Genomic DNA, 27,733 nt, shown 5'->3' with positions numbered 1-27,733 from the left:
AATGTTGATTCTTCCAATCCAAGAACATGGTATATGTCTCCATCTATTTGTATCATCTTTAATTTCTTTCATCAGTGTCTTATAATTTTCTGCATACAGATCTTTTGTCTCCTTAGGTAGGTTTATTCCTAGATATTTTATTCTTTTTGTTGCAATGGTAAATGGGAGTGTTTTCTTGATTTCACTTTCAGATTTTTCGTCATTAGTATATAGGAATGCCAGAGATTTCTGTGCATTAATTTTGTATCCTGCCACTTTACCAAATTCATTGATTAGCTCTAGTAGTTTTCTGGTAGCATCTTTAGGGTTCTCTATGTATAGGATCATGTCATCTGCAAACAGTGACAGCTTTACTTCTTCTTTTCCGATTTGGATTCCTTTTATTTCCTTTTCTTCTCTGATTGCTGTGGCTAAAACTTCCAAAACTATGTTGAATAAGAGTGGTGAGAGTGGGCAACCTTGTCTTGTTCCTGATCTTAGTGGAAATGCTTTCAGTTTTTCACCATTGAGGATGATGTTTGCTGTGGGCTTGTCATATATGGCCTTTATTATGTTGAGGAAAGTTCCCTCTATGCCTACTTTCTGCAGGGTTTTTATCATAAATGGGTGTTGAATTTTGTCAAAAGCTTTCTCTGCATCTATTGAGATGATCATATGGTTTTTCTCCTTCAGTTTGTTAATATGGTTTATCACATTGATAGATTTGCGTATATTGAAGAATCCTTGCATTCCTGGAATAAACCCCACTTGATCATGGTGTATGATCCTTTTAATGTGCTGTTGGATTCTGTTTGCTAGTATTTTGTTGAGGATTTTTGCATCTATGTTCATCAGTGATATTGGCCTGTAGTTTTCTTTCTTTGTGACATCCTTGTCTGGTTTTGGTATCAAGGTGATGGTGGCCTCGTAGAAGGAGTTTGGGAGTGTTCCTCCCTCTGCTATATTTTGGAAGAGTTTGAGAAGGATAGGTGTTAGCTCTTCTCTAAATGTTTGATAGAATTCGCCTGTGAAGCCATCTGGTCCTGGGCTTTTCTTTGTTGGAAGATTTTTAATCACAGTTTCAATTTCAGTGCTTGTGATTGGTCTGTTCATATTTTCTATTTCTTCCTGATTCAGTCTTGGCAGGTTGTGCATTTCTAAGAATTTGTCCATTTCTTCCAGATTGTCCATTTTATTGGCATAGAGTTGCTTGTAGTATCTCTCATGATCTCTTTTATTTCTGCAGTGTCAGTTGTTACCTCTCCTTTTTCATTTCTAATTCTATTGATTTGAGTCTTCTCCCTTTTTTTCTTAATGAGTCTGGCTAGTGGTTTATCTATTTTGTTTATCTTCTCAAAGAACCAGCTTTTAGTTTTATTGATCTTTGCTATTGTTTCCTTCATTTCTTTTTCATTTATTTCTGATCTGATTTTTATGATTTCTTTCCTTCTGCTAGCTTTGGGGTTTTTTTGTTCTTCTTTCTCTAATTGCTTGAGGTGCAAGGTTAGGTTATAGTAATATATTAATTTTAGGTGTACAATGTGATTTAATATTTTTAGATTATACTCCATTTAAAGTATTATAAAATAATGTCTATATTTCCCTGTGCTGTACAATACATCCTTGTATTTTCTACATAGTAGTTTCTACATAGTAGTTGGTGGCTAGTCTGAATCTGCCCCATGATGTGCTCTCTTATCTCAGTAGGGGCTACGAACTGGGGTTCTATAATTTCTGTTTGCTTATTCTTTGAAAGGCAAATACTTTTATTTTCCTATAGGGGGTCTTTCAAACAACTTTAGGCATTTTCTGTTGAAGTCCCTGAAACAAGAGTGGAAGTCAGTATTTTCCAGTTCTAAGAATTAAAGGAATATGTCACAGATGTTATCATTTGGGATTAGATTGTTCTTTATCTGCTGGTGTTTTAAGTGTACTTATAGATGGTTTACGTATCTAGGACTGTCAGAGGCATGGAGGAACAATGATTGAGAAATATCAAGTGGTGTGGGAGCAAAGAGAAGAAAATAAAGAAACTCACAGAACTTTTAAAATAGACTTTCCAATCTGTATCTCCTTAGTTTCCTGGGCTCTAATCTTTAATTCCTATTTTTATTTTATTATTGTGTTGAGTAGAGAGCAGGAGGTAGGGCAAACATCTATTTGACTCACCAATTCCTAACACTCTGTCAATCCTTTGTATAACCAGACACCAATAAAAAGACATTAAACACATTAAATTACAAGTACATGAAATCAGTCTTTGCAGCTGTGCTCAAACTAGTGGACATAATAGTTGAAAAATTCTGTAGAAGGGAAAGCATAAGGATCTGTAGATTTCCCCATATTGGTTACTTATAATTAATTCTTTCCAATATAGCCAAAGTGACAAAGTTCTGTTTGCTTTTTTCTCCTTCTAGGCACTCTGGCAGATTTTTGCTATAATTTTCTTTGAGCATATTGCCATAACAATTCATTGCCTCTTTTTTGTTTGCTTGCCTGGATTTCCCTTAAAGCTGGAGGTTTCTTGAAGGTAGGGACTAATCTTGGTCACCATTGCATTTTTAGCAGTTCCAGCAACACGGCTGGTATGTGGTGGGTACTCAATATATAAGTGTTGACTGAGTGAAGGAGGGCAATAAATACTTGCTAAACTGAATTGAGCACAGAAGAGTTGATATTTTAATTTTCTTGTGCTGCAGGATATATTCATCATGACAATAACAATATGTGCCACTAGATAGATATGGATGCTAAAAAGGAATTCTCATCAGCCATTTTGCAACATTTCACTAAAAAATGTTGGCATCTCTTCTCCCAAGAATTACTTTGAAATGGGTTCCTTCTTTCCCTCCTCCTTTCATCTCTTCCTTCCTTCCTTCAAGTTGGCCCTGGGGCATGGTGTTTCCCAAATCTATTAACATGCCAGATCCCCTGATCTTTAATAAATATTGTCATTAACATTCTAACCACAATTTTTACTTGTTAGGTGCACAAGTACTTACAAAATCAAAAATAGCCTTAAGAATCATTTGATTGGCACTCAAACACCTAGTGGCATATAAAAACAAATTAAATTCTATAAAATACTTGTCATAAAAATGTACAAGCATTCCTGTTAAATAAAAACAAATCAACAAATACCCGTGGGATATCACACAGAATATGTATTTCTTTAGTTTGAAACATGGGTCCCCTGAGAGTAGCAAAGCTGTGTTGTAGTCCTGGCTCTTTCTGCTTAGTCTTTGAAGATTTCACCTTCACTTGTCATCCTTGGGTTTTTCTTCAAGTATGAAATCAAAGATTTATATCAAATAATTTCCAAGGTCTCTTTCAGTTTTAAAATTCTATTTTTCCTATGATTTGCAATTTTCTCTAGAAAGTAACTGGGGAAAAATTTATTTATAGAGTCTGCTGTCCAGCCCTCTTCTTAGAACTATATTTATTCTATAATGGGTCTTTACCTGTATCCACACTGTCACCATATTGTTTTACATATATTAATAGTTTCTCTGAGGACTTAGATGTAACATCACTTTGCCCCTTGCATTTTTTTTTTAAAAGTCAAACCCTGTTTAAAGGTATTAGAGTTTCTTTTCCCTCTAAAGGATTTAGCTCTAAGTTCCTTGGATGCTTGAAGAATGCTGAGACATAGGGAAAATCAGCTCCATTTCTATTCTTTACAACCATGCTACAAAGAAAAGTAATCATATCACGAGTATTCATTTGTACAGCCAAGATTTTTTCTTAGGTCTCTCTTCAACAAGAGTGAAATAGTCAAAGTTTACATTTTACTTCAATGTAGGAAATTTTAAGAAGCTGAAATGAATGAAGAGTAGTTTTAGAAAATTTATTATTTTGTCCTAATACCTTCCAAGGTGATATTTTGCTTTCAGTTTTCCCTGAGGAAACAGAGATCTCAAATGCTATTACATTTTCTTTTCATACTCCCATATACATTGTACCCATGATACTTTAAGAGCTTTTAGTGAGGAAGTATGACTCTGAAGCAGACCCACTTCTCATGTGGGGTTGTAGTTGACTGCATTGGTTACATTGGAGCTAACTGGTCATTCCTGACTCTTTGATAGCATCATTAGCACAAAATGTATGGGGTTTTCTTAGCTTTACCATATTTTGTGTACTTTTCATCATTGGGTAATTCAGTAGTAAAATGCAATCATTTGATGTTTTGTAATAGTTACAGTAACAGATGTTTTAAAAATGGTTATATTTTGTACTGAAATATTTATTAAAATTTTATTTATTTAAAATACTTAAACCAAGATCTGAGAGTATCTTTCAATAAAAAGAACATGCTTCTTTGGTAATACTTTTAAGTAAAGAAAAATTGGATACCTTTAACGAAGTTTAACTTGGTAATATTAAGTTTTAAAAAGCTCTTGTATCTTCAACATCTAAGAAGGGGTTTGTAAGCCACCAAAATAATACAGCTTCTAAAAAGTCCAAAAGTTTTATTGCTAAGTCAGCAACCATGTACTCTGTTTGGTGGTTTGTCAAATGGAGCAGTTTCCTCCTCTGAGGCTTCCTTCAGATTTCTGCATCTCTGGGCCCCCTTCTTTTCTACTACAGATTCTTGTTCTTAGTGTTTGGCATTAATCTGAGTAACAAAATTACCCACTTTATATTCTTTTCATTTTATCACTTTCATTCTTGCAATATAAATTTTCTTTCCCTGCTGATCTACAGAAAATCTCTTTTAAGATTCTACTAGTCAGCTAAATCTTTTAAGGTGGTAAGTTAGAAATGTTTTAATATTCTCAGCTGGAAAGCATGATTAGATAATCCATTATTAAATGTCCTATTTCTATTTTATGGTAAATAATAACCACAGCACTACAGAAAGTGAATAGTCCTTGGAATCAGAATCATCTGAATTTGAAAGCTAAATACATCACTTACTGGGTATCTGGCGCATTATTTCACATCCCTAAACCTAACTTCCCTCATTTACATGAGGTAAAATAAAAAAAGAGGTAAAACTTCATAATGTGTTATTAAGAATAGAAATAATTTGTGTAAACTATCTAGCAAAATGGCTAAGACGTAGTAGGTACTCTTATTTATTGAGTGACAACCAATTGTCAGTTATTGAGAGGGCAATGGATATTACTATTTTAATTTGTTTAACTATGAATTGCTCAGCACTGTTGTGACAGGTAGAGATTGTACAAGCGTGGGTCTCTGTTGAAAAATACAAGTTATGAAATTAAACTATGCTTTTCCAGTTATGTACGAGGTAGAGTAATTGAGAAGATTTACACGCCCACTAGAAATCATGAAAAACAAATACAATATGTGAAACAATCATTTTCAAGACACTGGATATTGGGCAAAGAAGGACAGTTACCCCTGAAAAAAGGGAAGCAAATAAGGGGAGTTCTGTGATTGCCCTATGTTTCTGCCTTGGGAATTTCTAGTTCATAGTTCTGGGTAGTGAAGCCCTGGTGACTCCCCAGTGTTGAGGAAACAGAGCTAAGGTTTTGTGGAGAGCAAGGCACCTTGAGTTTGCAGGACAGAGTACTGGTGAGGGGACAGCTGCCCAGAGACAGAACTCCAGAGACCTGCAGATGGTTTCCGTCAAGCATTCACCTGAATACTGATCAGCGTATGCATGTGAGGAAACTACCCAAGGCAGGGAAAGAACTAACAGGGAGTAGGGCTGGGAAAGTACCATCCCCACCAGCCAGACTGAAAAATCATATGATTAGCAGGGTATTGAGTCCAGTAGTCAATAATTTTTACCTTAGTAGGGAAATAATTAGTCCTGGACTAAGCACTGTTCTAATCCTGCTGAACAATTCTTAAAAGCCAGATGTAAAAGGAAGAAAATATTTCCAAGTAACTTAACTTTGTACTGCAGCAAATCTCGAAAATATTTATAGAAATGCAAAATGTCCAGCACTTAACAAAGCAAAATTTACAATGCCTGACATTTCAATAACAAGAGAAAGAAAAACAAAAAGGATCTAGAGCTAGCACCTATTAGAATAAGCAGGAAAAAATAAGTTATAACTTTTTTCCATATATTAAAAAAAAAAAGTTGAAGCCAGGAATGCAAAACCAAAACCAACAACAAAAAAAATCTACCCTCTAGATATGAAAAGTATGAACTGCGAATATACTAGATATGGTTATTGTCAGATTAGATAATGCAGAAGAAATGATTAGTAAGTTTTAAAGATGTTAACAGTAGAAGCTATACAAAATGAAAATCAAACAGAATGGAGAATCAGGAAAGGTGAATAGAGCATGATGTGTGAAACAGTTTTTGGCAGCCTAATACATGTTTAATTCGGGTTCCCAAAGGTAGGGGACAGAAAAAAAATATTTGAAGAAATAAAGCCTGAAATTTTTCCAAATTTGGACGAAACTATAAATCCACAGAAGTTATTGAAGCACAAGCATGAGAAACACTAAGAAAACTATGTCGAGATATATAATAATCACATTGCACAAAAACAGTGGTAAAAGTGGTGAGGGGATGGAGTTGGAGGGAAACATGTTCACAGGAATGAAGATAACAGCTGACAGCTTGTCCGAACAAAAAATGCAAGGGAAAATACAGTGGAGCAACATCTTCAAAGTACTGGAAAAAAAAAAACCCAAACTCGTCAACCAAGAATTCTATAGACCACTAATGATGATCAGATTGGATTAAAAAGCAACACCCAATCTTATTCTGCTTACAAGAAAAGGACTTCAAATATACAAACAGAAATAGATAAAAGTAGAATGACAGAACAAGATACAGTATCTATCACTAAACAAAAGGAAGCTGGATTAGCTATATTTATGTCAGCACAAAGTAGAGTACTGAGCGAAGAATATAAAGGCATGAAGAATGTCATTTAATAATTAGAAGTCAATTTATGAAGAGGTCATAATAAATCCTAAATATTGATACACATAATAAAAGAGTTTCAAAGTATATGTTACAAAGCTGATAAAACTGCTAGAAGAAATAGACAAGTCCAAGTATAGTCAGAGGTTTCAATACCCCCTCTCAATAATTAATAGAACAAACTAGACAGAATAGCAATAAGAATATGAAAGACAACACTATCAATCAACTTGGCTTAATTAATAGCTATAGAATCCATACTCAAAAACAGCAGAATATGTATTCCTTACAGGCACACATGGAATATTTCCAAGATAGAATGTATTCTTGGCCATAAAACAGGTCTCATTAAAAATTTAAAAAATTGAGTAATAAACACATGTTCTTTCATCTTTGTGAAATTAAATCTGAAATCAATAACATAGATACCTGGGAAATATCCAATATTTGGAAACAAATTAGCACATTCTAGGTAACCTATGATTCAGAGAAAAAATTAAAAAGAACATCAGGAAGTATTCTAAATTTAATAAATGTGTGAACACAACATATGAAAATTGGCAGGTGATGCTAAAGTAGAACTTGGAGTGTTTATAGAAACACCTGTGTTAGGAAAGGAGAAAGGTATCAAATTTATTATGTCAGATCCTACCTTAAGAAATTAGAAGAGCAAATTAAACCCAAAGTAAGTAGAAGAAAGGAAACAATGAGTAGAACAGATATCAATGAAATATAAGAGAGGAAATATTAGAGAAAATCAGTGAACCCCAAAGTTGGTTTTTTGAGAAAATAAAATTGATAAACATTTAACTAGACTAATTGGAAAAAAAGTAGAAAGGATAAATTATCAATATCAGAAATAAGAAAGATTAAATACCTACAGAATTTGAAGATAGTAAAGAATTCTAAAGGAATATTAACAATCTTATGATTACAAATTCAGAAGCTTAGATGAAATGGTATATTCCTTGAAGACACAAATTTCCAGTGATAAGATGAAATAACCCAATCACCCTACATCTATTAAATAACTTTGTGTTAAAAACCTTTCCACAGAGAAACCTGCAGCTCATAAAACTTCATAAGTCATTGGTGAATTCTGCCAAACATATAAGGGAAAATTAATACTAATTCTACAAACTTTTCCAGAAAATTAAAAAGACAGACTATTTTCCTAACTCATTCTATGTGGTCAGCAATACGTTGATACCCAAACCTAACAAAGACATTATAAGAACAGAAATCTACAGATTAATATGCCTCATAAACTTATATAAAAAAAATTTAAACACAAATTTAGCAAATAAAATCCAACAACATTTAAAAAGGATAGTACTTCATGACCAAATGAAGTTTACCTGAGAAATGGAAGGTTGGCTTAATATTTAAAAATAATCAATGTAATTCACTATATTTATAATTATAAAAGAAAATCACATGATCATCTCTGTAGATACTGAAAAACTCTTAACAAAACTCAGTCTCCATCCCTGATAAAATCTCTTGGCAAAGTAGGAATAGAAAGGGAGTTCCTCAGCCTGATATAGGCATCTGTGAAATAGCTCCAGGTGAAAGCACATTTAATTGGGAAAGACTGAATGAGTTTTATTCCATATCTGAAAAGCACAAGGATATATGGTTTTAGCACTTCTATTCAATACCATTTAAGATATTCTAGCAAGTGTAATAAGATAGAAAAAGAGAACTAAAAGGCATTCAGATTGGTAAGAAAGGAATGGAACTGTCTTTGCTGGTAACGTGCTTGTTTATGTAGAAATTCCAGTGGAATCTACAAAAAAAAACCAAAAAAAAAAACCACCCCTAGATTTAATAATTGAGTTTAACAATGTTTCAGGATCCAAAATCCATATCCAACTATCAATTTTATTTCTATATGTTAGCAAATAATAAGATTTAAAAAAATGTATACTAACTACAGTAGCATTAAAAAAAGAAAATACTTTGGAATAAAACTGATCAAAACACTGATGAGAGAAATTAAAGAACTAAATAGAGATAATCGTGTTCATAAATTGGGAGACTCAATACTGATAAAATGTCAGTTCTCCTCAAATTGATGTAAAATATTCAATGTAATGCTAATCAAAACAGACTTTTTCTTTTGTAGAAACTGATAAACTGATACTAAAATTCAGAAAGAAATGCAAAGGAAATAGAATAGCCAAAATAACCTTAGTGGAACGGAATGGAGAGTTCAGAAATAGATGAAAATGTATATAGGCATAAATAGTCAACAGATTTTTAGCAAATGTACAAATACAGTTCAATGGAGAAAAAATACAAATGGTATTAAAACAACTGGATATCCATATTAAAAAAAATTCAATTCCTTGCATCATATTCACAGTATAATGCAAAATGAATCATCATCCTAAATGTCAAATCTAAAATATTTCTAGAAGAAAACAGGAAAAATACTTTTGACTCTGGGTTAGGCCAAGATTTCTTCGTTACAACACTAAAAGCAAAATTTATAAAAGAAAACACTAATAAATTGGAATTTGTCATAATTAAAAACTTTTGCTCTTCAAATGACACTGTTAAGGGGATGAAAAGAGATACCACAGACTAGAAGAAAATATTTGCAAATCATATGTCTAATAAAGAACTTGTCTCTAGAACATATAAAGAACTCTGGAAACTCAATAATACAGAAACAAAAACCCAACTTTAAAAAATTGGCCAATGATTTGAACAGACATTTCTCTAAAGCAGATATACAGATGGAAAATTAGCATATGAAAAGACGTTCAACATCACTAGCCATTAGAAAAATGCAATTTAAAACCATAATAGAATAATAATACACTTCTATTAGAGTAGCCAAAATTAAACAGGACTGATGATCCCAAGAACTGATGACAGGTACAGGAATTGACATTCTCACACATTTTTGATGGAAATTTCAAATAATACAGCCACTCTGAAATAGTTTGGCATTAAAGAAAAAATAGTGAAATATACACATACCATATGATCTAGTATTCCACTTCTAGGTATTTTCACAATAGAAAATAAAGCATATATCCATAAAAAGACTTGTGCGAGAATGTTTGACGGCTTTATTTGTAATAATCAAAAACTGGAAACAGTCCAATGCCCATCAACAAGTGAATGGATAAATTATATGGTGGTATATCTATATAACTGAGTACCATTCGGAAATAAAGAAGGAATGAACTAGAATACACGCTACATGGATGAATTTCAAAATAATCATGCGGAATGAAAGAATTCAGACAAGAGAGTACATACTGAACAATTACATGTATACCAAGTTCTAAGAAATGCAAATTTATGTATAATGACAGAAAGCAGAACAGAGGTTGCCTGGGATGGGATGGGGCAGAGAAGAGTTAAAGGGAAGGATTACAAAGGAACATGAGGAAAGTTTTGGGAGTGATAGGTATGGGCACTTCCCCGACTACAATAATAGTTTCACAGGTATACATATGTCAAAACATCAAATTGTACACTTAAAAAATGTGGAGTTCATTTTATGTCAGTTAGACCTTGACACAGCTATTTAAAGGGATTAAAATATTCTTAAATATATTTATGACTTATAAAATGTTAATTGTTATCATAACTTAAATTCAGAAAATAATTTACTTGAAACAATCACTTCATAGCAGATCAGTGTCTCACGTTGCCTTTCCTTTCATTACTGTGCCTTCCTTAGTGACTTCTGCTGCCTTTAAAAATCAGTTGAATTTCGTTCTCAATGATCACGGCTTTGTTATTAAGAAATCTCTTTGGGTGTGACCATTCTTGACAGCTTCCCTCGAATATCATCTTCCTGGTATGTCCCACCTACATCACTTCTAGGCCCTGGGGGACCTGCATTTGCCCCTATTGGGGTTTACCATTCCTGGATCCTCTCCAACCTAAGTGCCCTTGCTTTGACTCCAGGGCATTTTGTGTCTAACCCTTCCAGCCTTGTCTTACTTCTTGTCCTGGTATAACATTATCTCTGATACCACTGACTAACAGTTATTCACCTTTTACTCCCCTAGCTTCCCCCAACACACACATCCTTTATTTGAAAGAGAACAGACTCCCTAACAGACACCTGTGAAGAAGTCCATGGTTCTCAAACTTTGAGCGTCAGAATCACCTAGAAGGCTTGTTAAGGCACAGAATGTTGGGTCCCACTCCCAGGATTTCTGATTCTGTAGATTTGGGATGGGCTCAGAAATGTGCATTTCTGAGCAGTTTCTAGATAATGGTGATGTTGCTGGCCCAGGGCTACTTTGAGAACAACTGGTTAGACACTATGGCTTTGAAGTTGGATAGAGCATGGTTCAAATCCCAGCTGTATATCGGACGGTAATTTATATACTTTAGTCTCAGTTTCCTCCCCTGCAATAAATGAAAGCTAGTGCTTCTCTTAGTAGTTAGGTTAATTATTATTATTAGATCAGTCATTGAGGAAATATATGAAAAGGCAACTGTATCCCTCAACATGCACCACAGCAGACATGTCGGTTCATTTCAACCTCCCAGCGTTCACGGCTCCCTCTCTCATCCTAAAGGCACCTGTGTCAGGCGTTCTCTCTTTCTCTGGTCCAGTACCTTCCTACGGTTTCCCTGTTATCCCGGGTTTACTCTTCCCCACACTTAAACTAACTGGGCCTATGTTTGATGATCTAGTCATCTGATAAACCCAAGAAAAATATATGTAACTTAATTGGTGTCATTCATACCTGAGGTACTAGCTATTTTTCTCAAGTTTTTAGTGACATTAATTATGAAAAATTTTAAAATAAAAGAAATTATGAGCATGAAAGCATGTATGAATGTATATGTGGGCATGTACGTTGGCGGGCTCAAAGGGGCACTTTTTGATGGGTTGAACAGCTTTCGGTACATCTCAGATGACGTTGCATGGTGGCTGATTACTTCACTGAGGTTAGGAATCTGACTATTACATTTACTGGGAGTTAAAACAGAATCCAGTTAAGTTCTTGGCCATCCACCTGGCTTGAGAGGCTCGCGCGCCCTCCTCTACACTGCAGTTTTCTTCCTTTGCTGCTGCGTACTGTCATCTATCTCCATTCTTAAAGAAATCATCAAATCAAATCAAAGCAGGTAGGATAAAACAGACACGGAGAATCCCACATCTTCAACACAGGCCATCAGCCCCTGGTGCCCTGCATCTTCCCTCTGTTTTAAATCCCAACACAGAAAGTTGGAATGATCAGGCTTTTAAGATTTGGATACAACACTGCCAACTATTTTGTTATTTAATGTTGTTGGAAACTAACTGAGATTTGCCTTCCAGAAGGCAGGTATGTTGCCTTATGAACCTTTCTGCAGAACGCATTAAAGTGATGGGTGAAAGGAGGAGAGGACTCAGGCCTGGCTAGTTACTACCCTGACCAGCAGCAGCATTTATGGCTGCTCATTGCCATCACCTTGTACAAATGGAGCTAGTGCAAGCAAAATAAGTATGCATGCAGGAACTTCCCTTTTCCTTTTTCTCAATTGAGGGGCATCCAACCATAAATATGTTTCAAAAGAGGTTAACATTTCTGATAGTTTGATTTGAAGCAGCTCAGAGCTACAATTAAACATCAGAGGTCTTACTGCAAGGGCTTCCTACCTGAGCCTCCGCCATCCTTAGAGAGTTTCCCAACCACTATATGCCAGAAAAGATATTGGTTAGCAAGTTTCCTTTGTCCCTGTTTTATGCCATATTTCTGATATCTTTTTCGGTTGCACAGTTTGATTTCTAAAATTAAATATTATCCCCTGCAATCAGTTCTCCCTCTGCCCTGATATCAAGTCCCATTTTCCGACTCTGTTTACCAAATACTGACAAATCACATATTCACTCAATGCTCGAGGCTTCCTTAACTCGTAAATAGTCCAATCCCTATTGTTAGACGAAATATATCATTGTAGATAATACTGGCTAAAGCATTACATTAATTTTGCACCGAAGTGACTCATACGTTACATGCAGTCATTTCTTAAGAAACAGAAGCTTTAGGTGTCCCTAGCAAGGTTATAAAGCAGTAAGATGTCAAGCTGACTCAGTTTCCCCTGGAAACCAGTCTGTCTCTACTAGATCACCTTGATATGCCTCCTGTCAATATATGTGCCACTAATCCTAGTGGTAAATTAAAGCAAACTTAATTAGGAAAAAAGTCTGATAAGCACCCTCCTTCCCACCACACAATGCCTCCTAAGCTCTCCATTTGAAAGCTCTTCTCTGTGAAATAGAAGACTGAGACTTCTCAAAAGAGAAGCGAAAAGAACGCAAAGAATCAATCTTCTTATTTAATTTTGGCTCTTCCAAAGGCACAATACAGGTGTGCATTCATTCATTTATTCACAAACATATATATGCACCTACAATGTGTTATAGGTAGTAAGAATACAACAGTGAACAAAAGAGACAAAAATCTTCGCATGAACTTTGTACTTCTGTGAGCAGGGGAGGCAAGCAACTAAATAGGTAAAATAGATACGATTCAGGTGGCAGTAGGTGTGACGGAGAACTAAAAATCAGAGGCCAGGACTGGAAAGTGGTGACTTGGGGTGTTACCTCTCAGCTGATAGCACCATATGGAGATCAGAGTCCCAGGGATGAGGGGTGACTTGGTGGTCCTGGGCTCCTGGTGGGGTCTGAGCTAAGCAGGGAGAAATCAGTCCTAAGTGTCTCAAGCCCACCTATGAGGATGAGGCTGTGACTGCTGGCCAGGGAGGTGTTAGGATCTTTGCAAGAGGACCCAGAATTCTGGATCCCGTCTTTACCAGTGATGTGGGATGTAGAATCCCAAGAAGTTTGGTCTTATCTGTAAGAAAGGGAATCTGTGCCTAAGAGATGAGTCTGTTAGATGCTCTTGCTTCAGACCTCTGAAACTTCTGAGGAAGATAGAGCAATACCTTCCTTGAGGCCCCCCAGGCTCATCTTGCCCAGTGCTTTACAAGACATTCAAATTCAAAGCAGGTCAAGGAACACAATTTGCATGGCAACCTTGTTTTGTTTTTGTCTGACCTTGTGCACAAGGTTTACATTAGTAATTAGTGAAGGGGAAAAGAGGTGCCGGTGGTGGATGGACATGGCTTTTCCTGCATCTGAAAAGCCTGAGTTTCTACATGGCAAAGACAATGAAGTAAAGGAGGGAATGCAGCTTTCTAACGTGTCTACCTCAGGAAGGAGGTTTGGATGAAGGGAAACTGCCTTACTTTGTGTGTCATCGGTAGTGACCCATTGGTCTCTGGGTGCCTCTGAGAGCTACACGGATGCCTGGACTGTGTGAGCAAGAGCTTGGGGGTCATTATGGAACGGCAGCCCCATATCCCTGACACGAGCAGTTGTGTTGCTCCCTCAGGGAGGCTCTCCCATGGCCAACGACTCAAGCCTCCCTTAGATAAGACTTGGCAAGACCAAATGCCTTGGCTTTCCCATCAGACCCCGCCCCCCATTCAGTTAACTCTTAGAATCAAATCCAACTCCTAAGGATTGTACAAATGAAGCTAGTGTAAGCAAGATAAGTATGCATGCAAGAACTTCCCATTTCCCTTTTCTCGTTTGAGGGGCATCCAACTATAAATACGTTAGTGATCCCAATTGCCCTTTTGCCATCATCCACAGTTCAGAGGTGTTTTGTTAGAGATTACTGTATACAATCCTAGAAGTCAGCACTATTCTATAAAAAATAGTTGAAGAGAAGCTCAAGAATAAGAGAGAAGGTAGGGTTAAGAATAGAAATGCATGGGCAGTTTGGGGAGATTTATTCAACCCTCTGCCAACCTACTGGTTTTGAACCAGATTATCTGTGAGGTTATCTGAATGTGTAAGAATGAGACATTCAGTACATGTGTGTGCATTACCCTTCTTCGGGGCCCGTAGGCTCCCTTTGGGGGTGGTGAGCTGAACATCAGAGTACTACGTAGCACTCGAAGGAGTGAGGTCTACTTCTTAACATATCTCTTCTCAACTAGGAGTGTGTGCTTTGTGGGAGGAGCAGACCCAACATTCTAGATGATTACACAGGGAAAACATAGTCCCTAAGCACTTTCTATATGTTAAGGAGAAAAAAGAGAAAAGTTCTCATTTTTGCAGATGTTGGCCTTCTTCCCTTCATTTTCTGAAGGACTGGGGGGCCCCGATAATTAAGTAGAGATGCAATTAGCGGGAAATGAATATGGCATTAATTTTCATTGTGTCAATTTTGTAAAATAATCTTTTTGAAATCTAATTTGCTGATGAAATGAGAGGGAATCCTGTTGGTTTAAGACAACATAAATAAAAATATTTCCTTTCATACTTTGGAGGAAGCTTTATGGAAGCAATAGGAAATTGTGGCCTATTAAAATAGCTATTTATAATTACTCTGTTTTGACATCTACTTTATACGAATATGATAATTCTGACTTTCAGTTATGAAGTCAATGAAATGCAGGCTTTGAAACTGCCCTTCATAGGGTATGCTTTCATCACAAACTATTTCAGGGGCTCTGTAGCCAATGGATAAGTGCAAGTGCCAGAAAATATTTCATCTTCAGTGTGTTTGTTTAATGTCTGTGTTTCATTTGTTACTAATTGTCTCCCTAAGAGGAAGTGAGAAAATATCAAATTAAGGTGAAAGACTTGCATCTAATTTTCAAACTTAAAAGGCTGAGTTTGCAAAATAGCTTCATGAAAATGTAAATGCATAGACTTAAGTGAATACTTTAACAATTACCCTAATAGGTACATAAAATGGGCAATGATGTTTTCCAAATTCTTTACAAAGAATCTCACAGTTAAAGGATTTGAAAGTCAAGTGGTAGAATTATTAGTTGGTTAATTAACTATGGAGTACAAATTATAACAAGGAATCAGTGCAATTTCTAATAAGTGGCATGTCATTGATTATTAAATCATAAAAATAGAAAAAAAATTACATTATCTTTTTAAAGAATTTTTCTATTTTCTCCTTTAAATAGTAATTTTAAATCACAGGGATGATGCAGACTTGTTGTAGGAAATTTAGAAACTAGGGGCTAGCAAAGGGAAAAAAATGTAAAAATCATTCATTAGCCTACTACTATTCAGAGTTATGTGCCATTAACATTTTGAAGTATTTTCTTCCAGTGTTTTTCTATACATACATTTTCTTTTTAACAAAATTATTTTAAAAATACTGCTTTCTGGCCCAGTAGTTTAATTTAATAATATACTCTGAACGTGCATTTTTTTTGTGGAGATGTCCTTAATTTTTCTTCCATGACATCATTTGTAACAATTTTTTAGTAGTTAGTCCATGTAGATATACTATGGTTTTTTAAACAACCTCCTTATTGTCAAATATTTAGGTTTCAGGTTTTCCAAGATTTTGCTATTATAAACAACTCTGTAATAAATACCTCTCTATATAACATGTTTATATTCTTATCTGATTATTTATTTTTGATCAATTTCTAGAAGCCACATTGCTGGATCAAAGGTCCACACACTTTTACTGCCCTTCAGAGAAGATATATTGGTTTACACTCTCATCAGTAGTGCTTGAGAGTGCCTGTTGCATCTTACCTTTCCAAAGTTAATTTTTTAAGAAATTTAAGGATAAAATTATATGTTATCTAATTTTAATTTTTCCTTTTATAAATTCTTTATTTGCATTTATGTTTAGGAAGACCATCCTGATCCTAAGAGTAAGCTAATGTTTATGTTAAAAACAAATCCCTTTATGATCTCATTTTTTAGATTTAGATCTTTAATCCATGATAGTTACTTTTGTATAATGGGTAATACAGGAATGTAATTTCACTTTTGTAAAAAAATGATTAACCTTTATTTTTAGAATAACACATTCTTTCATCAGATACTTGGATGTCACCTTAATTGTATGCTAAATTGTGATATAAATGTGAATTACTTTCTGATTTTCTGTTCTATTTATTGATTTATTTTTGTTCCACTATCACACTGTTTAAAACTATTATATCTTTACATATTATTTTGATATATCTGGTAGATTGAATTTGCCAAACTTACCAAGTACATTCTTTTTTTTAATTTATTTATTTGTTTATTTTTGGCTGCATTGGGTCTTCGTTGCTGCGCGGGGGCCTTCTCTAGTTCCAGTGAGCAGGGGCTACTCTTCGTTGTGGTACATGTGCTTCTCATTGTGGTGGCTTCTCTTGTTGCTCCAGCTCTAGGCGCGCGCAGGCTTCAGTAGCTGTGGCACATGGGCTCAGCAGTTAGTTGTGGCGCACGGGCCTAGCTGCCCCGTGGCATGTGGGATCTTCCCGGACCAGGGATCGAACCCTCATCCCCTGCACTGGCAGGTGGATTCCCAGCCACTGCGCCACCAGGGAAGCCCACCAAGTACATTCTTTATCGTGTATTTAAATTTTCCAACTTTTGCCAACTTACAAAAGGAAATTACATTACATGCAAAATTTGATAGATTTCCATTTATCATTAGAAAAATAGCATTCTAACAAATTTCATTTTTCACATTTAGAAATCAGTTATGGCTCCTTACTATTTTAAAAAATAGTTCTTAGTAAGGTTTTGTGACTTTTTAATCTCTCTCTCTATATATATATCCTCCACACATTAATATCTATTTTAATGTTTTTAAGTAGCCTATTATCTGTTGATTCTGAGTAGATTTCTATTAGTTTCACAGTTTTGAGCCATTTGAAATTAGTTTAAAATGTATTATATGAGAGGAAAAACATAAAGGTAAATAGAAGCTAATAAAATTATAAATCAATAAAAATATTTGAGTATTTAAAGGAAGAAATTATCTCTTTTTTGACTATCAACTAATAGCATGTTAAAAGGAAATTTAAATTTATAGTTATTTTTTACAAATTTTCTGATTATTCTTTATTAGTAGTAAATCTGAAGTACAACATAGAAGATGAACGACATTATTTGGCATTTCACACATCTGTAAATAGAAGTGGAATTGCTGAGATAAAAGATATTTGTACTTTAATTTTGACATATATTGTCCAATTTGCTTCCATGGGGATTGTACCAATTCATACATTCACCAGTGATGTGAAAGACTGCCTGTTTTACCACAGGTATCAACAACAAAGTAGGTTATTAAATTATAGGATATTTGGCCAATCCATAAGGAAAAAACTGGCATCAAATTTTAATTTGCATTTTCCTTTTAGCAATTTCTTGTATGTTTTAGGAAATTTTGTTTCTTGTGGAATAACTTTTGAAGTTCTTTGCCCATTTTTAAGATTGAGTTGTTGATCTTTTTCCTTATTAGTTTCAAAGAGATCTTTATCTATGAGAGACATTAACCCTTTGTGATATAAGATGATTTTTCCCTTAGTTTTTTATTTGTTTACAGTGGTGTTTTGTTTGCTTTGTGGATATTTTTTTGTTTGCTTTTAAAATCTAGCCACTTCAGGATTAAAAATCAAATGTCTAGGTTTTCTTTTTGTACTGTTTGGGAAAATAGCTTATATTTAAATCTTTGTTGAATTGAAAGTTTTCTTGAATTGTGAAATAATGTAGGACTTTAAAATTATTTTTTTCAGACAACTATCCAGTTGTCCCAACACCATTTCTTCTACAAATTAACTTTCCCCCATTGATTTGAAATGCTATTTTATCTATCATGTATCAATTTTCATATGTATGTTAGGTTTCTTTGTGAAGTTTCTTATATTCCATTGATATCTCTGCATCATGTACCAATGCCACAATTTTACTTTCATAATATACGTACCTATACATATATATATATGTATATATATATATAGAGAGAGAGAGAGAGAGAGAGAGAGAGCTCTGTATTCTCATTTTGTACCCTGCTATATTTCTAAATTTTTGTTATAGCAGTTTTTAGTCTATAGTCTTGGGTTTTTCAAGTATACTCTCATATAATATGCAAATGGTAGTAGTTTTGGCTCCCAATTTTTGTCCTCTGAATTCTTTCTTTTCTAATTATACTAGCTAGTTCATATCTACAATCTGACATTTTGAATAATAGTGGACAGCCTTGTCTTGTTCCTGACTTTATCAAGAATGCCTTTAATGTGTACCTATTAAGCATAATTCTGTCTTTTGGGGCTGAGGTCAATATATTTTATATCCACTTAGTCTTATTTTATCAAGAGTTTTAGTCATCTTTATATATGTGTGTGTATATTTAGATAGAAATAATATGATTTTCTCTTGAATTTAGTAATAGGATAAATTATATTAATATAGAGTTCCTAATTTTGAACTATCTTCGTAAACTCCACTTTGTCAGAATGCACAATTATTTTAACCTACTGCTAAATTCTGTTTGCTAACACAAATATACAATCCCTTTCCCACAGTCTCTGAAAACCCAATGTCTTTTTACAATTTTGATACCAAAACTCAGCTGAGATTAAAACCTGACCTGAGATGATGGGAGACTCTATATTTATTCCATCTCCTTAGTATAATTATCATATATTTTCTGGCAGAAGGGTTCATGTGATTGATTGAAGAATGCTGCCCTAGACCCATTGGGTGATATAATATATGATTGGGGATTTTGTATTTTAATAGATCCCCATTACTTTTTCTTAGTTTGTAGTCTTTGGTTTGTATCAGTATTGTACTTCAGAAAGAAACTGTTCTTGTCTCTCCTCTGGAAGAGTTAAAATGACATTAGAATTATCTTTTCTTAAAAGGTAAAACCTTTTACCTTATAAAAAATAGATTCTTGAAAATTCAATCAGTAAAGAGGCCCATGAAATAAGAAGTCAAAGTTCTCTGCTTCTACCTTCTCACTTCTCCTCTTTAATTACTCTTCTGATCACTGGATAACTGTTAAAAATTTGGCGTGTATTCTTACAGAACTTTCCCTATGCTACATACAAACATAATAAAGGAGGGTTTACAAAATAAAAAGCAAATTTGTTAGTGAGGTTGAATAATTTTTATATTTTTTGAACATTTGTATTTTGTTTGCGAACTGCCTGTTTGTACTTTTCTGCTGTTTTTATTATCAATCTGTAAAGATTTAATATTTTAAAGAGATTAACTCTTGTCTCCCCTACTTTTACCTTCACACTTTTATTCCCTAAAAGTAATCATTGAATCATTGTTAATATTCTATTGTGTATCCACACTTGGCTCTTTTCCTATGTACATATAAATGTAATATCTATCTATTTGAAATTATATATCAGTTAAAAATAAAAATGTCTTATATATCACTTAAAATGTACAAATTATATATAGAACACATTATTATGTATAAACTATTTGTAGTCTACTATACACTCCTTGCTTATTTTACACAGCAGTGAAAAAATGTTAGGATCTTTTTAAAGGCTGCAATATATTTTCACTACTCCATTGAAGTACTATTACATTTCTCTGACCTTTATGCTCTTAAAATGCAGTGGAAATTTAGTTCATGAATGTGGGACAAAGTACAAAAAGTAGAACTGCTGACTTCAAATTTCTTAAAAGTTGTTCCAACATTTTCTCAACTCTTAGTATCTTTGCTGATTTGAGGTATCATCAATCTCAAATTATTATCAATGCAATATTAGTATCTTATTGTTTTAATTTCTATCACCCTGATCCCTTGTGAGGTTAAGCGTATTTTCATATATTTATTAGACATTTGGTTTTCTTCTCTGAATTTTCTTTGTATACCCTTTGCCTATTTTCTTCCCTATGGAATTATTTTTCTCTCTTATTTATTTCAAGGGGCTCTTTGTATATTATATGTGTCAACACAAAGCAGCGTTTTACCCAAGCATCTTTAGAAGGCGTTGGATGGCTCTAAAGTCCTCTCTCTTATTTGTGCACTTCCCATCCCTTTGCTGTCTTCTTTCCATTTACCTTTTGGCTAATCTATTTCCTTCTTTATTTGTATCACTAATAAACTGGAAGAGAGTAAGGGATATGAAATTAAATATTTGAACAGGGGTTATGACAACTTCAGTTTAGTTGAAAAGGATATGAAAACTCCTCATTTAATGTGCATGGACGATTTTGTGGGTGGTTCCTCTCTATTTCAATTTTTCATGGAGTGACTTTTTTTCTGAACCATGAATAATGACTGACTATATATTCCAATGAAAACAGAGAACTCACTGACATACTGACAGATGAAATGTAAAAAAAAAAATGCAGTTAGTCATTTGGATGATCTAATGATCAAATACTTCACTAGTTAAATGAATGGTCAGTTACCGAATATTTAAAATATTTACATGACACTCCAAAATAGAAATATTTTCTTTAAGTAGGTGCTGTGCTAACCTATTTTTCATATTATAAAAACAAAAAAAAAACCCATAAAGAATATTAATTCCCATGGAAAGGACTGGAGCTGAAAGACAGGCCAAAGTAACAATCTTGGAGGAAGAAAAACAATCTAGAAATGTTAGATCTTTCAGGAAGGCATTTGGATTGCTAGCTCATGAAGATATATAGAGAAGGGAGAAGCAGATGCTTAATAAAATTGTTTAAAACAATAAGTTCCTATATCAATCACATAATCCTCCCCAAATAAAAACTTACTTTCCTCCTTCTCCTCCTGTTTCGTGTATGCCCAGCCATTCACATCTTTCCTTAACGTTTTTATTGTATTTTATTCAGACTAAATTAATAGACTTTTCTTGGTGCTAAACTAACTTTAATAAGAATGGAGTATTTTTAATGGCTTGGCTATATTTATTGATAACCACTGGAAATTCTTGCTTGAGGTAACCATTGAGACCAAGAAATTAAAACTTTTCTTTCTTTTTTTTTACATCATTAGAGAAAAATTTTAGAAGTATGTCTTTATATTTATTCTTACAAATTATATTATGGAGAATAAAGAGGCTATCATTATATATCTAGGGATCAGATTACCTTGCACTTTATAATATTAAAAATACTTATTTGTAAGAGCAATTGTTACATTTTTATTGGTAAACTACTGTTTTCTGGGAAAACTTCATATACCTACATATATATCATTGTACTTCCTTTTTTTTTTTTTCTTGCTCTAATCTGAGAACAAAGATTTTGATATTAGCTGAATACTGTTTGTGGTAGATTCTGTTGCTTTAAACTTTCATTTTATATCTTTAATGTCTCTTGCTCTTGGCAAGTTATAATTCAGGAAGGCGGAAAAATCAATCTTAGTATGAAGAAAGAGTTTGGCAGCCAAGATAGTCCGCATTTGTGCAAACTAAATTTTTTTCAACATTTATGAAGATTTAAGAAAATATAGAAAATATTATAGAACTGTTTACAAATTAGGATCTATTGCCTCTACCTTGAATCCTGAGGGTAGATGTTTATCTTCTTGTTTTTTTTTCAAAATCTAAGAAAATAGTACAATGCTTTAAAAATAGTTTATACTGGGCAAATGAATCTTGTCATTTAGAATAAGATAGTCTTATCATGTGTTGGAAATTTAAGAAATTGTTCTAGTTATATTCTGTCAGAGTAAACCTCTATTTCCCACCTGGCTCTTCTGCACATGGGTCATCTGTTTCTATTTTCTGAACTAAGAAAGAGTCAGCAAGCATTGGGGCTCAGTCTGCTCACCCAAAAATACTGGTACATGGTCATAAGGATTCTCCAGCAGTCCTCAATATGCTCTTCTTTGACAATGATTATACTTTACTTTTGGGGCATAAGTGACTAATTAGTGGCATTTAATAATAAAAAAGATAACATGTCATAATGTTATATTACATTCAGAATTAGTCTTTGGGCTAATTTTAATTCAGGTTAATTTTTTTTTTTTTTTTTTTTTTTTTGCGGTACGCGGGCCTCTCACCGTTGTGGCCTCTCCCGTTGCGGAGCACAGGCTCCGGACGCGCAGGCTCAGCGGCCATGGCTCACGGGCCCAGCCGCTCCGCGGCATGTGGGATCTTCCTAGACCCGGGCACGAACCCGCGTCCCCTGCATCGACAGGCGAACTCTCAACCACTGCGCCACCAGGGAAGCCTTAATTCAGGTTAACTTTCCTTATTTAAAAAAGAAAAAAGTTTGCTTGGAAATGGCAAAAGGGAACAGAAGTGGTTGTTTTGTAGTGCTTCATGAACAAAAAATTGGAAAACCTAACTAATATGTTTTGTTCTCTCAACATATGTTTTTCAGGAATACGAATGGGTTACTAATTAATTACCTAATTAATCGAACAATTAAAGTTCATTCATTATATATCTTTGTACGAAGAGAGTTTCATTCTAGGACAGATTTCTACTGTGGCATGTGACAGAAATAGGATAATCTTGGGTGACATAAAATTCAGTGTAACTAGTTTGTAGTGGCTGATTTAACATTTGACATAGACATCAACTCTGGATATACTGTTGGTTTGGGTGGTCAGTACCTAGTATGACGTGGCAGATGCATGTGTAAAACCTGTATTCTAAATATACAGTCTTTAATTCTCTGAGTATTCTGAGCATGTCCAGATGAGTTTTTAACTTTCAGTATAGTTTTGTTTACCCTAAATGTGTAACATAGCCAACCAGGGCCTTCCAGGGAAGACAAGATCCTCAAGGACCTGTTTAGACAGTTGTTTCTAGAAAAAAACGGTCTTTAGTCAAAGACTTGTCAATCCTATTTTTAAAGATTGATTAGGTAGCTGATTTTTTCTTCCTCCTGTCCTTGGAGAAAATGAAAAATAACAGGTGCTCTTCTACTTTAGACTAACCATTCATATACTTGATGACAGGTCTCCCTGGAGCCTTCTCTTTTCCAGGACAAATTATGCAAACGCCTTCAGTCTGTCCTAATAGGTCCTGTTTTTCAACCATTAAATCATCTTATTTTTCTTCCCTGTATCTTTTTCAGTTTCTTCAATATCCTTTTAAGAATATAAAGTCTTGGGCTTCCCTGGTGGCGCAGTGGTTGAGAGTCCACCTGCCGATGCAGGGGACACGGGTTCGTGCCCTGGTCCAGGAAGATCCCACATGCCGCAGAGCGGCTAGGCCCATAAGCCATGGCCGCTGAGCCAGCATGTCCGGAGCCTGTGCTCCGCAACGAGAGAGGCCACGACAGTGAGAGGCCCACATAACACAAAAAAAAAAAAAAAAAAAAAAAAAAAAAAAAAAAAAAAGAATATAAAGTCTTAAATTTGATACCTTTGCATATATTAGATCGGCTTGAACTTCAGGATATTTATCTCCACCTTCTAAGTCAGAGAGATGCTCACTATGACACACGTCAGTTGGATGAGAGGGATAAGAAGAGAAAGAGAAGCCAGGTGTGCAGTACTATTAGGCTCAAGAGGTTTACACAATCAGAAATAATAGAAACTGTGCCTGAAGAAATGTCCTAAGAGTTCTTTATAAGTCATTTGAGAAGATACCAAAACACTACAAGTATTATAAAAACAATCAGTTGCTTGTGTTTTTTCTTTGGCTGAATAACCTAAATACCTCTTTTCACTAATTATAATTCTGCAAGAGAAAAAGATTAGTAGGTGATCTCACATAATGCCAAATTCTGGACCAAAAAAATGTGTAATAGAGAAGATGAGAGCTGCTAATTCAAGGAAGGGCATAGGGATTCAGCATTACGGTGACCTCAGCTTAATTAAGAGCTAGAACTACTTTTTCAAGCATATATTAATGCCAAGTGGGGACATCTGTGGAATGTTACACAGTGAAGCTTTATTTTTTGGTTGGTATATGACCAGTAGCAAGAGTGTGATTTTGACTTTGCTGTCCTGGGTTAATGGCATTGCATTGTCTTCTCTGCAGCCTCACCTGGATTTTGGGTGATTGGCATGCCATAGTCATTTCAACCTCTCCATCCTATGAGGGCCAAAAGGAACCCATAAACTTATAAGCCAAGTTCCCCTCTATAGCTATTACTCTGAGAGCAGGTTTCCATTGTAATAAAAACCTAGAATAAAAGCCCTAAACTTTCTAGTCTTCCTTACTTCTACTTAAGTGTATGAGTAATTGAATTCTGTAATTCTTTGATAACTTTGAGCCTAAGGTCTTATCTATGCCCAAAGCAAAATACCTGGCATTTATCCTACTCTCTATCCTGGCTTATGCACTAGGAACAGCTTCATAGCCTCCAGAAGAGAGGAAATTCAGTCACTATAAAAAGATGGTACTGCGTTCTTTCCAAAATTCTCCGTATAGATCGACAATAAATAATAGGGACCACAACAAAGTCAGCTTATAAGAGCTTTAATTCTCCAGATGGAAAGCTTCATGACTCACCCAGTGCTGGCTTATTTTCACTTTAAGATGGGATAGAAATATTAATTGGCCATGCCCACATTGAAAAACCACAGGCAGATCTTAGAGGGCTTTTGCATTGAATGGTGTGCAGTGGTGGAATATCTGTATTTTGCACTAACCCCTCTTTGAAAGCTAATGCAGTACGGTCTTACCATTTTTGCAGACAGGACAACATTGTTCTGGTTCATAGACTGGGTTGACACACTCAGGAACTGCGCAGTCTGCTACAACACAGTGAACTTCATTGCTGGGCTCACAGCGACACCATTCACATGGAGAGGGCTAGGAACAAATCTAAAATTAGCCCCTTTTCTCCTATAACTTAATGCTTGCACATTCATATGCTGTCAGAAGACAAAACATCAGTGTTTATACTGGCTTTACTGTATCAACTCCATTTACCATGTGTATGATCACTCTTCCCCCATGGAAGGCCACCTGGACATCCAAGCAAAGGTGGGTTGCCATGTGCAGCTCAGGTTGCCATGAGCAACCAGAGTGCTCATGTATGACTTTTCTTATGTCTTATGTTCCTACTTTTCAAAGGAAGGTTTGGACAACAAATATGTCACCTCCTGGTTTGGTTTCCAGATGCACTTATTGCTCTGCCTTCCTCTGGTAAACAGGAATGACACTGGAGCATGTGAAATAAGTTTTTGCCATTTTTCATTTTATTTCCTAAGAAAGAAAAGGATTACTGAGAAACAAGAAAATAGTAAATGGAGATCCGTACCCTTGGTAGAAACTCCTTTTCAAGCTAACCTAGACTCTAAAGGGCGTTTTTTTCCAATGTGAATTTTAGAGGACATTGCATTTGGGATCCAAACATCCAGGTACTGCCTCTTGAAAGATTTAGTGAATACCTTTCATCTTGCCTCCTTGCTTTTATGAATGGACTAAAATTGATTGACTTAAAAAGTCACTGTTGGGCTTCCCTGGTGGCGCAGTGGTTTGAGAGTCCGCCTGCTGATGCAGGGGGCACGGGTTCGTGCCCCGGTCCGGGAAGATCCCACATGCCAAGGAGCGGCTGGGCCCGTGAGCCATGGCCGCTGAGCCTGCGTGTCCGGAGCCTGTGCTCCGCAACGGGAGAGGCCACAACAGTGAGAGGCCCGCGTACCGCAGAAAAAAAAAAAGTCACTATTTAAGAGACACTCTAAAAATGGAATTGAACAGTGATTAATTTAGAGAAAAAAATTAAAAAGCAGAAAATTTTTGTCTTCACAGTACTTACCAACCAAGAATGAGTTTGGGGTTTTGTGTTTCCTTTCTAGAAACTTTCTATACCACAAATAATCTAAAGCAGTGGCCACTCTGTGACTATCTCATCCTTTATACTTTCTAGGTTTCCCTTCTCATAAAACAGAAATTGAGAATTCTGGAATGAGAACTTAGAGGTCTCAGAAGTTATACAGGTCTATACTTCTCAAAGCAAGCCATTTGTTCCTGGAAAATTCTGTCTCCAATTCTGTGCCACAGTGCCTCACTTCAAAATTGTGTTAATTAAAGTCCACAGCCTTTATCTCAGTGACTACTGTCCATAATGCCTGCCAGCTCTTGTTTCTTCATGAGCTTGACAGTTTGGGTAATACCAATGTTTCTTGACTCAGGTGGTCTGTGAGAGTGGAAGCCTTTCAAACTAATTATTTTTAAATTAATTTTCTCTTTGCTTTCTGCTTGAAGAATGATGGTCTAGCTTTCAATGAACTGTTTTACTTTCAAGTTTAGTAGAAACAAGAGAATTAGCCATAGAATCTGTGGAAGAAATATTGCAATTTCTTAGCATGGTCAGTAAGTTTATTGAAGAGTACAGTTAAGCTCTTTACCATGTGGTTGAGTTGTGTTAAGTATTCCAGAAAAATCTACTGGATCATCCCAAGGGCGGGAAGTTTCCTGAAGCTCCCTCCACTGAAAACCTCAGTAAATTAAGGAAAAGGCTTTGTTACCACAACACATTATTTGACGAAGGGGATTTTAAGTGAGGAAACGGCGTGAGAGATGGATATTCTAGCTGCTATACTGCCTCTTATTTTGAAGTCCCAATGTGATATCTTAAATTCCCAAGCAGAATTGTCAGAGGTGTCTCCCTGTTCTTGATTAGTCGCAAAGTATTTTTGCACAGCCTTCTGAAGTACAGCAAGGACTTGGCCTGCATTTATTGCTAACATGAGAGAAAAAGGGAGTGGCTAATATTGTTTCTGTACCTTGCTCTTCCACAGTTGGGATTGTTCTTGCTGTTTCCCTTCTAGCTGAAGGAGGGGCTGATCTATGCAACTCCAGTGGACTGATTTTGGCACTAAAAATCCCAAAGAGCCCCTAGATTTTCCAATGCAAAATGTCTACCTCAGAGCAACTGTGGTCCTTGAGAAAGAGTTGGATAATTCGATTCCCATCACAGACTGAGGAAGAACACCATTCTGACTCAAACAATGTTTTTGAACATTATTAACTACTGAGTATCATGCTAGAGCAATTTCCTTACATCAACTTACTTATTTTTCATAATAACCCTATGAAAGAAGATTTGTTATTACCTCCATCTCACAGAGAAGGAAATAGTCTGAGAGAGGTTCAATAGCTTTCCCAGGTCCTGTAGGCAGTAGGAGAAAGGGCAGGATTTGAATCTAGGCATCCTAACTGCTATATGGTACTGCCACGTGATGGCAAGCATGGCTATTCTATGCACTCCCATCTGAG

General features: G+C 35.3%; 1 protein-coding gene and 1 long non-coding RNA gene across 2 annotated transcripts in view; one reads left to right on the top strand and one right to left on the bottom strand.

Moving 5' to 3' along the window:
* The window catches only part of LOC307187796, a 197,691-nt gene that overhangs the window by 145,108 nt on the left and 24,850 nt on the right, over positions 1 to 27,733 (top strand). The gene's annotated exons all lie outside the window — the stretch shown is intronic.
* Positions 1 to 27,733, bottom strand: part of VWC2L (von Willebrand factor C domain containing 2 like) — a 154,013-nt gene that overhangs the window by 104,867 nt on the left and 21,413 nt on the right. The window contains exon 2 of the mRNA XM_079924916.1: positions 25,192 to 25,321. Coding sequence (XP_079781042.1) covers positions 25,192 to 25,321 — 130 coding nt within the window. The remainder of the gene's footprint in view (positions 1 to 25,191; positions 25,322 to 27,733) is intronic.

Source organism: Stenella coeruleoalba (genome assembly GCF_951394435.1).
Source record: "Stenella coeruleoalba genome assembly, chromosome: 6".
Classification (NCBI taxonomy): Eukaryota; Metazoa; Chordata; class Mammalia; order Artiodactyla; family Delphinidae; genus Stenella; species Stenella coeruleoalba.
Note: the sequence above shows the minus strand (reverse complement) of the source record. Positions and strands in the feature narration are given on the sequence as shown.